Genomic DNA, 15408 nt, shown 5'->3' with positions numbered 1-15408 from the left:
GTACCAAAATATGTAAAATCATGAAAATATTTAATATCAATACCTGGCAGGTATAGGATAGATAAGATTCTCCAGTTGTGATTTCATAGAGCACCCGACTTTTTTACCGCACACTTGACACATCACTATTTTTCCATCTTTAGTGAAAGCTTCGTCCATTGCAATCCATGATTTTATTTTTGTCGTTAGGGCCATTTTAGTTAGTTAAAAGCAGTAGATAAACTCACTTGCACGTTATACTGTAAGTACTAACACTAGAGAACTGAGTAAAATGAATGACACAACAGTACTGCAAGCACTGTTTCGCTTTACTGGATTAGGAGAAAATAAGAGGAGATGTGGGACACATGCATTTTAGCTGCTTCCTGTAAGAAACAATGTTCCTACTAAAATCTCAAACTATAGGCATTTACAAACGTTGTTTGAAAAGTGACATTCCTGTCTCATTCACAAGGGTAGGATTATCCCAGCCGAGAACCATACTTTCTAATTGCTCGAAAAATCCCATTTCCGTATAGGTCTACTAAATTTAAGGTAAAGAGGTCAAGCAATAACCTGAAAAGCTATTTATTTTAATCTTTTAACATCTTTCCAGTTTGTTCCTTTACTCCAGCTTCTTTTCAGAAGTCGGCTAATTTATTGCGGCTCATGTCAGACTTAACATGGGTTTTCCCTGGAAGGTTAGGGTGATAAGGTTGCAAATTACATGAGAACGACTAGTTAAGACGTGTGCAGAACGAGAACGAGTAGTTCGAGACAAATCATGTCGTACTCGTCCCATTTCACCGCATGAAGTCAACGCTACTTTCTGAGTGATTTTTACAATACAAGATAGTTATATGAGAAAGGCTGCCTTTTGTTCACTAATATTTACAGTGGGCGGTATGGGGTGAGTGCCTCTATTACTTCCTGGAACTAAGGAAGTTATGCTTCGTCCCGAAATATATCCTTTCTTTGGTAGGTAAAAAGTCTTTTTACATCTGTGTATTTCAAATTGTAAACTTCCCCAGCAGAAGTTTTTTTTTTTTTTTTTTTTTTTAGAGAAGTAAAAATGAATAAAACCCCTAAATATGTAGACTTACGTAATACCAAGCCATAATATGTAATGTAGGGTAAATATGTAAAAATATGTAGTATCAAATTTTAATATATTAATGGTAATTACAAGATTCGCAAAGATTTGTTATTTATATACGGTTAGGTTGAAAGGAATATAATATGTAATTACATAAGTAACTTAACTAGACATACAGCCTATATTTAACCCAGTTTATGAGAACTTGGTCTCGTTTAATTTAATCTAACCTAATTTAGAATAAACATTGAATACAATTCGTGTGCGTTTTGTATAGATACCTAATGGGTAATCTGAGTTAACATGCGGCAGGTGATCTTCATCGCCGGCATCCTGACGGGGGTGTCGTTGACGATCGCTGGAGGGGTGCTGCGCAGCCAGTCACGGGGTGGTGACCTGCTGGTGCTGGTGTACATCGGCTGCATGATCGCCATGGTGTGCACGCTGCTGCTGTCCGTTCAGTGCTGCGTGCGTCGCAACGTCAAGAGACGCAAGCGTGCCCTTCGCGCGGCTCGCGAACTCAGGAACGCCGTGGCCAGCGGCTCCTCGGCAGCCGCCATGAACCGCCGCAGCAACCCCCAGGCGCATGCAGACATGATCCCCCTTCAAGATCTCACCGGCGGCGGAGGCGTCAAGGTGATCAGTGGCCAGCAGAGACCTCTTCCTCTTCAGCAACAACAGCCGCAGCAGCAGTACCAACCCCTCTTGATACGCCTAGTCCAGCAGCAGAGTTCTACCATGGACAACCAAAGACATGTTCCATACCATCATCAGCCCAGCTTCAGGTAATGCTCGCTATGTCTTACTGAAGTTATCGTGATAATGAATTGATGATAATGATTATTATTATTTTTTTATTGTATGACTTGAGGCTTTCCCAAGGTTTGATGTAGAATAACTCTTCGCGGGTTCTCAGCCAGGTGAGTTGGAGATTTGCTTCCAAGCTTTCGATTGCTAGCTCAGCCATCTTATTCATGGGAAGGATGCACTATTATGAAACTCTGCAAGGAACATCAACGCAGTATAAGACTATATTACCCCGAGAAGTCTGCAGTAGCCCAACACAGCGTAGAAACGGGCCACAAGATAGATTTCGGTGCCACCACCGTCTTGGACAAGACATCAGGTTACTGGGACTTGGTTATCAAGGAAGCCATCGAAATCTAGCTAGATGTCAATAATTTCAACAGAGATGGGGGTCTACAGCTGAGTACAGCATGGAAACATGGATGAATATATAATAGGATGCGAAACTTACTGAATTTCCCGTAACACATACTAGAGGCGTTGTTGTAGAAATTGATCTTGCTGCCACCTGTTGGGCGGAGGGGCGTTATTACATCTAGCAGCGCACCAAGTAGCGAAAAGAGTAATTACTCCATGCATTTAGCAGCGCACCTGGTAACGAAAATGTTAAACTGTGCAGAAAGTATTCCCTCCCACCCTCATTGATATTCAAAACTAACCCAATTTAAAATAAAACATTTACATTTTTATTCCTCACAGCATCTTCTACTGAAAATTCTTACCGGAGCCAACAGGAACGATCTATTTTACACTACCCAATTAAAATATAACCAGACAGAGACAAAAAATAAAGCAAAAGGTTAGATAATTGGGATTGTATTCTTTGCGTATTTATTGTACAGCGCAATGGAAAAGTCTCCAAGAACCACTTAGATAGTTCAATTTATTATATTACTATTACTTTACAATACATTCAACAACACTATTTTACAACGTCCATAAACATCACTGTTTAACATACACTGCTTATACACACACATAGTATCACTTTATGTTCACTTATTAGCAAGTTTCTGTCTGCCATCTCGTCTCCTCGAGCAATATCTCGAACGGATAAATAGAGGACTCTGGGTAATGTACTCAACACGTAGTTCTAATGTTCACCACCTACGACGTTGGGCGCTGATCATCTTATTTGAGTCCCCTGCCGCCAGATGGTGTTGACCGCAGTTTCGCATCCTATTATATATTTATCCATGATGGAAACCTGCCATCAATACGCTTCGGCCACCAGCACACGGCAGATAATCGGAACCAGCAACTAGCTCCTGATTGGCCACCGCTTTCACCAACCAGAATGCGCCATGCGGTCGGAACTAGGAACTAGCTCCTGATTGGCTCGCAGTGGGAAGCCCTTCTATTGTATATATACCGGCTAGACATAGTCACACATCACTTCTTTCCCTGAAGAAGATGGCTGAGCTAGCCGTCGAAAGCTTGGAAGCAAATCTCGAACTCACCTGGCTGATAACCCGAGAAAAGTTATTCTATTATTATTATTATTATTATTATTATTATTATTATTATTATTATTATTATTATTATTATTATAATATGAAGTCGTTATAGTATCTGTTTTAGGGCCTGAAGTGCCCCGTTCAGGCCGAGATGTTTAGAAAGTTGTTACAGATGCAGGACGGAGAAACCATAAGGAATGTGTTGTGATTTTGCATACCCATAACTTTGACATATTTTAAGCTCCGGTGCTCTCCGCACGTATATAAAGAAATCATGTACAGTAGTACTATTAAATCTGAGAAGATCTTATGCCAAACCAATCTGACACATCGAAGAAGTTTCTCTCCTATGGCGAAAGGTTTTCATATTGAATGAGTAGTGAGTCGACAGTGGAGGCTCTGTCTTTTGCAGCAAACGGCATTCGGATAAATTTGTTGTTTGTAGAGTTATAAAAAATTCTTGTCGGTAATGTTCGTCCAGGACAATAATAAAAACCTCAAATACGACCATATAGCATTCCAGAAAGCATTCATCCAACATGTCTTCCTAAAACCACCGAATTCTAATCTACTGTCGAGGACTATGCGTTGTAGGGCAAGTTCTATAAAATGAGATCAGGCAATGAAATTAATCTTCAATCAAGCTAAACTTGGATTTTTGGTTGTATAAACACTAATCCGAGATTATTTCATCTTGACCTACAATATCTAACTGGCAATTCTTTTTCTGTTTAAGATGGTTGAGCTTAGTTTAGTACAAGATAAATAATACTTTATCAACAGTAATCTCACTAGAAGTTTTGATTTATCTAGAGAAAATCAAAACTCGAGTGGGATTTAATTGACTATTAAACGATTAGAAGAAACTATATAAAGATTAGAAGTAACAAAGTACTCAAATACAATAAAATATTAATTGACTTGTGAAAATACAACTGTCTTCATATGTATTATTGTACAATCTCAACATTACGCTAGATGGCAGTAGCTGTTTTCTTGTTATCAGTTTTTGTCAACTATGGAATCTTCATTGAACTCTGTGGACGGTTACTAGTCAAGAAGGCTTTGTTGATTCAGTTCCACTTTTATTAAAACATTTGCATTCCACTTCAATCATCCGGATCCCAGTAATCAACGTTACTTGACAGATGATTTTCAATAAATCTTAGTATTAAACAATCTCTGATACGTGACTATTCATAATATCATATAGCAGAAGCTGTAACAAACATAACCTAAATAATATAAACGAGTGTTAGAAAAGTTTTAATTAGGAATGATGAAATAAACAAGAAACGTTTTAATTAACGATGATGAAATAAAAATAAACATTAATAATTTTAAAAGAAACAATTATTGAAAGTACAATTTTCAAATTTGAATGTTTTAGTGGTTGGTGGTTCATTTGATGTTATATTGGACGTGTGCGTAAAAGAAGTGAACTCGTTGATGTACATGGTGTATCCCTCAACTTATTCAGGATTTCCGAATGGTGCTCTTCATTTATTTGTAAATAGGATTTCAGGGAAGATGCATAACTATGACCAGTGATCTTTATTAATTCTTGTTCTTGAATGCCAATGCGAGTCATATTTGAAAGTGCTGTGCATCGACTGGAGTGGTTTGTAATTTTCTGTTTTTTGACGTCCAGATCAGTGCAGTTTGAAATGTTGGCAAACAAAGAAACAAATGCTAGGGTAGTGATAAAATTGTGAGATAAACAGCCATGATTGATTGAAAGACGTCCTTTCGTACCGTTTTATTGGTCAAAAGTAGTGTGACGCAGTAAAAGTGTAATAGTCAAAATAAAGAAGAATATATGCTGTTCCTGCAAGTAAAATATTGAGTTAACCTCATTTTAATTGTGTGCAAAGAAAAGTCGCGCATGATGCTACAGTGCATTATTGTTATGTTATGTTATATTAGGTTATGTTATTTCAGATTTCACGTTTCTTTGTGTTTTTATACGTAACTTCAGACTTTTTTAATCTCTTTGAATTACATTCGTGGAATTATAGTCTGCAGCACTTAGTTTTCAACCTCCTCCTTTTGTTTGGTGGTAAAATAATTTGTTTCTTTATTCTCCAGATCTGAATTATGTATGAGAACAATTTAACTCAACATCTCTGTCTCTTTATTTTTAAAATTTGCTGCGCTTATTATCTTCTTCTTGTATTTTCCCATAATTATTATCTTTTTGATTACACGTGTTGTCAAGGAAAGAATTTAATATTGAACAATACAGAGTGTTCCAGAAATATTTTGAAAAATCTTGGGGGCATGTTCCTCACAACAAAGCAAGAAAGAAAGTTCATATAAACATATGTCCGAAAATCCTTAGTTTTTTAGTTATTAATGAAAGAACATAATGAAACATCTGTTAGATATTGTCAGCTTGTTAGCAAGTGTTGCAACTTTAATCAATTCAGAAACTTATAACAATGAAAGTTTACGTTCAACGCGTCTCGAGGTACAATCCAACAACTTCACTTAAGTTTTTAACCGATAATAATATTCATTTTGTTAGATAATCGAATTATGTTATCGATACAAGTCTATACTATGTGGGAGTATTTGAAAGGTTGCGGCAGTCCATGATCCGATGAGCGCATGCATGTCTGGAAGCAAGAGGAGAACATTTTGAACATTTGTTATGAGTTTCTGAATTGATTAAAGTTGCAACACTTGCTGACAATATCCAACAGATGTTTCATTATGTTCTTTCATTAGTAACTAAAAAAACTAAGGATTTTCGGATATATGTTTATATGAACTTTTTTCTTGTTTTGGTGCGAGAAACATGCCCCCAAGATTTATCAAAGTATTCCTGAAACACACTGTATATTAAAAACCATTCGCTATAAACACGATTTTCCTCCCATATTTCGTGCTGTTACATGTATTTCTGTAAACATAGATCAGCACTAAACCAAGTTCATATAATCTAAGATCAGGTTTATACGAGTACAATGCAAATAGAAATGAAACTCGGTTAATTTTCTGATCTTCCAGTTAGCGATATTTATACAACAGGGCTTAGTCTTTCTAGTTCCAAAGCTTCATTTCTCCGTATCATCAGTCTGCCAAACATAAGGAAGAGGCGACTTGTGTGTGTTTACTTGTTAAGGAATCAAGGGGCTCAGAAGAGAGGATACTACAGGGGGAATTTTCCGATACTTCACTGTCAACCCCACTCCTTTGTGTCTCACATCACTGAAATTGTTTTGTGAGTGGATTCTTCTGGCCAAGGGAAATGTTTGTAACATTAAATACTAATACTAATTCATTCACATAACCCCTGCGGTGGTTGAGTGGTCAGAGCTCTGACCTGTCATGCAGGCGGCCAGGGTTCGAGTCCCAGTCAGGTCTGAAAATTTTTATTTTAAAAAATCCATAGTGACACTTGTGGCAGGCAAGGTCGCAGTTGGGGTTTTTCTCGGGGTTCTCCCGTTTTTCCCCATATTAGGCATTTAATCATTCCGACATCATTTCTCCATTTCATCATCATTCCATAGCATGCCCCGATCGCCGGCTGGCGACGCACGGAGGGGGCTGGCCTAGGGACGAGGGGGATTGGCTGCTCGACACCTTGGTACGCAGCGAACCTTAGTGTAGTCAGCCGGTGTGGGTTTGGGAATGCGTCTAGCTTCAGGGTTAGCGCAGTAGACCTTAACAGGTCGCAGTGTTGGGGCATAGTGCCCCCCTCCCGTAAATTAAATTAAATTCAATTCAGTTCAAGTCAGTTAAATTCAGTTCAATTAATTCACAAAATGCGAAACAAATATAAATAAATTGAACCTATAATTTACAGGATATCGAAAAATTAAAACAGTGCATTGTTAGTTTATGGCTTTATGCATAGCGATGACAGAATGTGAAGTAATTGCTTAGAAAGTATTTTGAGGTAAACGTAACGCTTTGTCTCAGGCGGTAGAAGCGCTTATCTTGTGATTCGGAGTTGCGCTAGGCGTGGGTTCGATTCCCTCTTGGGCTGATTATGTGCTGGGTTTTTTTCAGATGTTTTCCCCAATCATAAGGCGAATGTCGGGTAATCTATAGCGAATCCTCGGCCCCATCTCGCCAAATATCATTTATCACCAATCCCATTGACGCTAAGTAACCTAGTAGTTGATACAGCGTCGTTAAATAACCAACCAAATAAAAATACAAATCTTTGAGAAAACATCTTTAAGAAGGCGATGCCAAGAGAGAAGTGAAATAGTATCGAACATAAAAACCAAGTAAATAAAACAAATATATTATATTTTTTTATCGTTCCGTCGGGGCTTCTCCAAAATTTTACTATCGCTGTAATGAGCCATAAAACAAATTGAAAATACAGCAAATACGCCTGGACGAATCAAATATTTTATCGTTGCAATAGAGCTTTTAGTTATAATGGTTTTTGTTGTACGAAGGTTCGACTGTATACAAAAAAAAAAAATCCTCAAATGTAAAAATAATTTTTTAATTAATTCACAAACAAATTATACAGCAACAAGCTTGTTTTCTAGTAAGTCGACCTCCCTTTTTTGTGATCTTGATGGCATCTCTCAGTATGGATAGGCTATACTGTACCCTGATCTAACACCTGCTCTATAGTAATGGACATCTGACTCTTGCGGCAGTGTTTCACAGACTGCAGGAAAGAAATCAAAGCAACTCACTTTTGTAGTAATTTTCAGTGTTGTGTGCAGTATACTTGTATACGAGTGTTAAAGCGTTTTTTTTTATTATTGTGTGACGCCCGGTAATGTACAGTAGAGCGGTTGTAATGGTGTGTACTTTGTTACAACTTCTGACAAACTTAATGTGGAATGCAATAGAATTTCCAAGTGAAACATGAATGATAAAATAATGATAAAATTATTACGCAGGAGAGAAAGAAATGACATAATAATGACGCAAAATAAAAAGTCCTAACAGCCAAAAATGACAAAACAATTACACATAATGGCATATTAATTTTACATTTTTGCAACCGGGTTACCTACCATATTCAGAATCGTCTGCAAAGTATGTAATGAAAGAGGGCATCCGAGTCATGGTTATTATTATTATTATTATTATTATTATTATTATTATTATTATTATTATTATTATTATTATGTCATCGTCTTCTTTTTCTTCTTCTCCTTCTCAAGCACTGCTAAATAAGCCAGCTTGTATATTGTTTCTCCTTTTCTCTCTAATTTGTATTTAACTCAAAACTGGTTGAAGAAGGTAGAACTATGATGATGTGACGTTACATCGTTGAATCTTGTGTTGAAGCTTGATGGGATGTAAAGGCCCATTCACAATGAAAATTAAACATAACGTAAGCGTTAACTTAAGAATATAAACGTTACGGTAAAATCAAGAATACCATCATTCACGATGGGAACATAAACATAACAGCAAACATACTTGATAACCATGGAAACATAACAACGACGCCATTTCCTCATATTCTGTCGTATACTTCAGCGCTCCACGATTGTGTTCTGTTTGCAAATCACGTAAGCATAAGCATGAAAGTTTGGAGTTTGCAAACTTTCATGTTAACGTCTTACGGTAATGTTTATGTCAATGCTTATGCGAATCATTGCGAATGATCCAATTTGGTAGTCTGGGCGCAAACTTCTGTGTTTATGTGACGGTTATGTTTAATTTTCATTGTGAATGGGCCTTTACATTGCATAATTTTCTGGCGTAGAAGGATTCGAGAGGCAAGTATTAGCGTCACGGTTAAGGTGTAAAGTCTGAAAGCCGGAAAGTCGCCGTTTCGATTCCCGATGGGGTCATGGATTTTCTTCATTTATCTAATCCCTCCGACCGCATTATGGACCTCAGCCTCTAACAGAAATGAGTATTAAGGGCATTTCTTTGGAGGTAACGACGGCGGGCACTAGGACCTATATCCCTAATTTCATTAATGCTAGTTGTCTGTCGCTTCCGAGTGATATAAGGGGTTGTTGGACAATAACTTTAATTTAAGTTAAAATTACATAAATTCTTACTTAACAGATTAATTACTTGATCAAGGATCGGTTCTAATTGATAGGGGAATAAAAATTAATATTTGCCGATGATATGATCGTAATACAAGATAATGAAACAAAACTACAAAAAGCAGTATATGAGCTAAATACAATATGTCAGAGGCATAACAATACACATCAAATACAAAAACAAAAGTAATGACATTTCAAGGCAAAAAATACTGTGAGATCTAAGATTGAAATAGATAATAAAGCAGTAGAACAAGTCACTAATTGTAAGTACCTGGAATGTGATGTAAGTTACAAAAAAAGATAATGATATAAAATAAAATTAAGCCTACAATCATTCCAAACAGTATGTGGCACAATTAATAGAACTTTGAAGAATAAAAGCAGAAAGGAAACAAAAATGAAATTCTACAATGTAATGGCAGTCCCTACTCTTTTATATGGAAGTGAAAGTTGGGTTACAACAAAACCTGAAATTAGTAAAATACAAGCGGCAGAGATGAAATTCTTGCGGAAAGTAAAAGGATGCACGAGATTAGATAAGAGAGAATGGACGACCACAGACTCCCTAAGAAAGCAATAAATAATAAACCAAAAGGACGAAGAGATCAGGGACGACCAATGAAAAGATGGAGCGACCTTTGAAGCCGGAACGGGCAATTGCCCATACCATGAAGTGACGAAGACGAAGAAGAAGAAGAAGAAGAAGAAGAAGGAGGAGGAGGACCGGTGGAGCGGAGAGAAATTCTCTCCGGCACCGGGATTCGAACTCGGGTTTTTAGCTCTACATGCTGACGCTCTATCCACTAAGCCACACCGGATTCCAATTCCGAAGCCGGATTGAATCCTCTCAGTTTAAGCTCCACCTCTTAGTTTCCCTTTAGTGGCCAACCCTCATGCACTGTGTCACAGATATGTGACTGGCACAATGTCCAACACACTAATGTGCAGAGGTGCACTCATTATGAGTGACTAAGTGGTCGGGATTTTTCTCCGCTCTACCGATTCTTCATCATATAACACAGAATTCCTGCACGGAAATGTATTTCGGTACATCGCAATAATAAGATTAATTACTGATTAATATTTGTTACTTATAATGAAACTAACATCTGTCCTTTCTTATTATTAACATTAATTTCTCTAAATAGAATGCAAAACCTCTAATGGCAAAATCTCATTACATTAATATTCTCATTATATCCGTATATTTTAGATTTACATTTTGCTCCCTATAACATAGTTCTAGGAAACTTCTATTATATTATTTCTCATCTGTTTAACCAATTAGCTATCTCAACTTAATTATAATTCTGTACATTGGATATAGACTGGATTGAATTACATTAGCTCATAAATTAAGTTATTGCTTTTTCTTATAGGTTTTATCTTAATTTAAATAAACATATACTAGTCGTCAAAACTTAACTGAAGAATATTGCTGGACAGTCTTTTAAGTGTATTGTAAATATTCATAAATATGTATGTCACTATTGTATTGATTAAGGCTGGTTGAGAGCGAAAATAAAACATTCTATTCTAAAACATACTATTCTATTCTGTAAAGGTGGAAGTCTTAACTTCCTGCTACCATCTGGGTCGATTTGGCGATTTGGCCTGTAATGATGTTTGCTTTATCTCAGAAGAATTCGAAATAAAATCTGTTATTTCTGTATGTTGTAAAAGAAGCGTCTCAAGTACCATGTACATTACATATTTATATGTTATATTCTATTTGAGGAGAGGATAAGCTTTTTTTTTGTAAGTCAAACTTTGGTTTTTGTACAGTCGGCGCGTGTTGTGATATAGGCTACCTTTTTTTGCATGCATCAATACTTGTAATGTCAAGCGTTGTTGTCACGTTTCTGCTGTAAAGATCGCTATTACCATTTCATTAATTCATTTAGTGTTCTGCCTAAGGGCAGGTCTTTCATTGCAAACCCAGCTTTCTCCAATCTTTCCTGTTTTCTGCCTTCCATTTCATTTCCTCATATGATCCATATATCTTAATATCGTCTATCATCTGATATCTTCTTCTCCCGTTCACCATTCCTTTCAGTGCATCCTTTAGTACGCAGTTTTTTCTCAACCAGTGACCCAACCAATTCCTTTTTCTCTTCCTGATCAGTTTCAGCGTCATTATTTCTTCACCCACTCTTTCCAACAAAATTTCATTTCTTATTCCGTCTGTCCACTTCACACGTACCATTCTTCTCCATATCCACATTTCAAATGCTTCTATTCGCTTCTCTTCACTTCGTCGTAATGTCCACGTTTCTACCCCATACAATGCCACACTTCATACAAAGCACTTCACTAGTCTCTTTCTTAGTTCTTTTTCCAGAGGTCCGCAGAAGATGTTTCTTTTTCTATTAAAAGCTTCCTTTGCCATTGCTCTCCTTCTTTTGACTTCCTGGCAGCAGCTTATGTTACTGCTTATACAGATACATCATTTTATTTTTACTTCAATTTTTATTGTACCTGAGTTTTTGAATGTACTTCACTCTCACCCCTTCTACTAATGAAGTTCAACCGTCCTCCACACAGATCCAAGACCGCATATACAGTAATAGTAGCCTTACGGTCATAGTAAACAGTAGGCCCTACGTTCCAAAAATATGTTCGCGTTTTCCAGTGACGAAAGAGCTTTCAATTTTGAATAATTTTCGCACAGGTACTGTCGTCCATTTGCCTACGTCGTATCCCGGTTTCCCCCACCAGCTTTTATTCACCAGCTAGTGACTGGGCTGTCTTAGCTCTTTTGTGAGAACATTAATTTCTGTTAGGAATTGGAGGTCTACGTAATATTACACAACTGTTTAAAATAACTTAAGTAAAAGGGCCTCGTTAAGTAATTAACTGTCACGTGATTTCCTCCCTTTCTACGATCCTACGACATAACCACTTGGATGGACAGTAGATAGCATGTCTGAATAATTTTATCTTTTCGGATTGTGCAGAAGTGAAGATTGAATTTACAGTACGTAAAGTACTCTTATATAGAGTAGGTACAGAATTATTTCAATATGAGTTACTAGTATGAAGAACGAAACTGGTAATTTGGATTAGGTACAATAGTCTATAATGCGATAATATGTACATGAGAATTGAAGCCTGTATCGAAATGAACGGTCACCATTTTAAAAAATGTGTTTAAATATCCATATTACGATTATTTTTAAATTTAACTTCATTCTCTATATTTGCTAATGTGCTGTGGACAGTATAATATACACCGCATAATGAATACGTCCACATGGACAGCTCAGTTCGTGAGTAAAAACACTCATTGTTAATATTGTACTGTATTTTGATTAAACGAAAACCTAATGAAAATGCTCAAACTCAAAAGCGCAATATTTCCTAGTTTACGTAAATGGATGAACTACTTTTCTTCCCTCCTATACCTAGTAAAGTGATTTGTTTGTATATTACGCCAGTATCATCGAACTCCAGTCGTGGAAAGGGGTAGCAAACGGCGTTGATCCAGAAGTCGGCCTATAGGCCAGTTAATATTAAAAATGTTAGTAAAAATAAAATGATGTCCCTGTAATACACTCCAAGTATTTGAAGTTGTCCACTTGCTCTACTGCCTCATGATGATGGAAAAATGTAATTGACGCTGTGGAATTGGGAATACCCTTATAAAAGCAGTCCTATCAATCTTCTCTCATCGGAATTCATTTTAGACTGCCCTGTGTTTAAACTCGTGTCGTTACTTCAGAAAACGAAGCACCAATCTTAAATATTTCATACGAATTACCTTGAAGAGAAAGGACTGCCTCTCTTCACACTCTGTGTATTGTGTGCAGTCTTAAATCCCGACACCTGGGTGCTTCTACATTCAATTGCTCCATCTGGACATGGGAATTAATTATTCATGCTCCCGCCTGGTGTCGAAGCGCTGTCTTGAGTCAGAGGACAGGGCGCGCGCCCAAATATTTGTAGTGTGAACACAGGCAGGGGCGTGTGATGTGTGGCTCCCGTTGCGACATCCGCCCTTGCAGTTCTGGGTGTGGGCCGCCCTCACGACTTCAGCGGTACGCTCCGATCACATGCACAGTGGACCTCTATAGACAAATTGATCTTCATCATTTTCAATACGGCACTTTTCATCGTTCTTCTCAGCGTTTTCTTTCTTCGCCTCTTTCTCTATTTCTTTCTTCGTTCACCATTATAATCATCTTTTTCTTATTTTAATCATCATCAGTTTTATTCTGTCTTGTAATTTTCTTGAGACGCTATTTTTCTTCTTTTTTTCCTAGTCATATCTTCTACTTTCACTTTCTCTCCTTCATTGTTTCTTTCTTTATTCATTTCACCGGCATAGTTCAGGCGATAACACGTTTGGTTGCCGATCCGGAGCTGTGCTCGGGCGTGGATTCGATTTCCACTGGTTGTGTTTTACGAGGTTTTTTTCAATTTCAATGCCAATGTCAGGTAAATGCATGGCAAATTCTCGGTCCCATCTTGCCTAATACCATCTATCACCAATTTCATTGACTCTAAATAACTTAATAGTTGAACTGATAAAAAGTCTTTCGATAATCGACTGAATATTCTATATTCATTATCATATCTCTAGTGCCTTCTTTTATCTCTCTTGCATTTTTCTTTTACTTTTCTGCCTCATTTTTTCTTTTTCTATTGTCCTTCTTTCGGTCTTTCTTCTCGTTTGTTTTTATTTCTCTAGCTTTCGCTAATCACATCTTACTTTTATTTTCCTTTCTCTTCTATATTTCTTTCTCATTCCTACATTATTCTTCTTTTCTTTCCCTTCTTATCCTTGTTCATGTTGTTCTTCCTCTCCCTCTCTCTGTCTCTTTCTCGTAACTTTGATGTGAAATGTCTATGTTCGAGGTACAAAAGAAAAAAAATTTAACTTTTCACAATATAGGTTTACACTGAAGTCACTCTGTGGTACCAGGACAATGAAAGAAGTGGAAATGGTAGGGAAAACACTTCAAAGTTATGCGACCGTGCGTCCTTATAAGGGAGCTGAAAGGAAGTGTCTACGTGAGCTCCAAGCCTGTTGACCATTTATCTCACTCCGATTTTCACTGGTCTGTTTTGAAGGAACATCAGCTAATTTTGAAGGGGAAAAGCCGAAAATAGACATAGTCTAATATCCATCACATAAAGGGTAATAACGTCGCAAGTAAGACTGAACAGCAGCAAGACAGATTCGCCGAAGATGTTGAAAGTCTGGGTAGAACGAGTGGTGGAGAGAGGCGTCGCTGACCTCGCTAGATAAGGGATCTGAGCGAGTGACGCTAGAGCAGGCATGTTCATCGCGGGAAATTCTAGCCTTTAAGCGAAGTGCAACAATGACGTACAATCTCTGAATCGCTTGCAGGCACACGCTTAGAAGAGATTCTACTGTACGTCACTATTGCACCTCGTTTAAAGGGTGCTGAACATGCATGTGCTAGAGCAAGCTTGCTCTGAAGTACCCAAGATGACGGGTGAAAAAAAAAGCTTCGACTTTTTAAGGTTTTAATTTGAAATATATCGAAATTTAGACTATGTGAGGAGGGGTGGCTATGTGGCCTATTTATATTAGGACTTCTCCCGAATTTGTTTTAACCCTCTGCTAGGGTCTCTTGAGACCCCATGACCCATTTGCCAATACATGTAACATTTTTAACGTGCCCAGCGGAGGGTTAAACCATAGACAGGATGAGTTGTTTCAATTTAGGGAACCCAGAGGGCTTAATGTGAATTAAAGTTGGGTATTGTAACTAAGGAGAAAAGGAATATGTGTTCTTGACTTGGAGATTAATTGGGGGCAGGATTGGGCGGGTAAATTACCTACATACGTAATTTACGTGTAATTTACACGTAAAATACGTAATGTAGAAAACTGTTTTATACACGGAGTAATGAACTAATATTTATTGATTTTGACGATCTAAACATCAATTAGGCTACTTCATTCCTTTTAAGTCCTGATGAGAAAAATGTCTGTTGCAGCAGAAATTTTTTTTTGTGATTTTATACTGTAGTCTTCATATAGATTATAACATTGTTAATACTTAGAAAAATAGCATTGCTTTGTTTACTTGTTAGAAAAACCCCA

At 37.3% G+C, this 15408-nt stretch overlaps 1 protein-coding gene across 3 annotated transcripts in view; it reads left to right on the top strand.

Annotated features, from left to right (window-relative positions):
- LOC138701655 (uncharacterized) overlaps positions 1 to 15408 on the top strand; it is a 378952-nt gene that overhangs the window by 270734 nt on the left and 92810 nt on the right. For all 3 annotated transcript variants that reach the window (XM_069828772.1, XM_069828771.1, XM_069828770.1), the window contains one exon: positions 1388 to 1860. In XM_069828772.1, the coding sequence (XP_069684873.1) occupies positions 1388 to 1860 (473 nt within the window). The remainder of the gene's footprint in view (positions 1 to 1387; positions 1861 to 15408) is intronic.

Source organism: Periplaneta americana, chromosome 6 (genome assembly GCF_040183065.1).
Source record: "Periplaneta americana isolate PAMFEO1 chromosome 6, P.americana_PAMFEO1_priV1, whole genome shotgun sequence".
NCBI classification, from domain to species: Eukaryota; Metazoa; Arthropoda; class Insecta; order Blattodea; family Blattidae; genus Periplaneta; species Periplaneta americana.
Note: the sequence above shows the minus strand (reverse complement) of the source record. Positions and strands in the feature narration are given on the sequence as shown.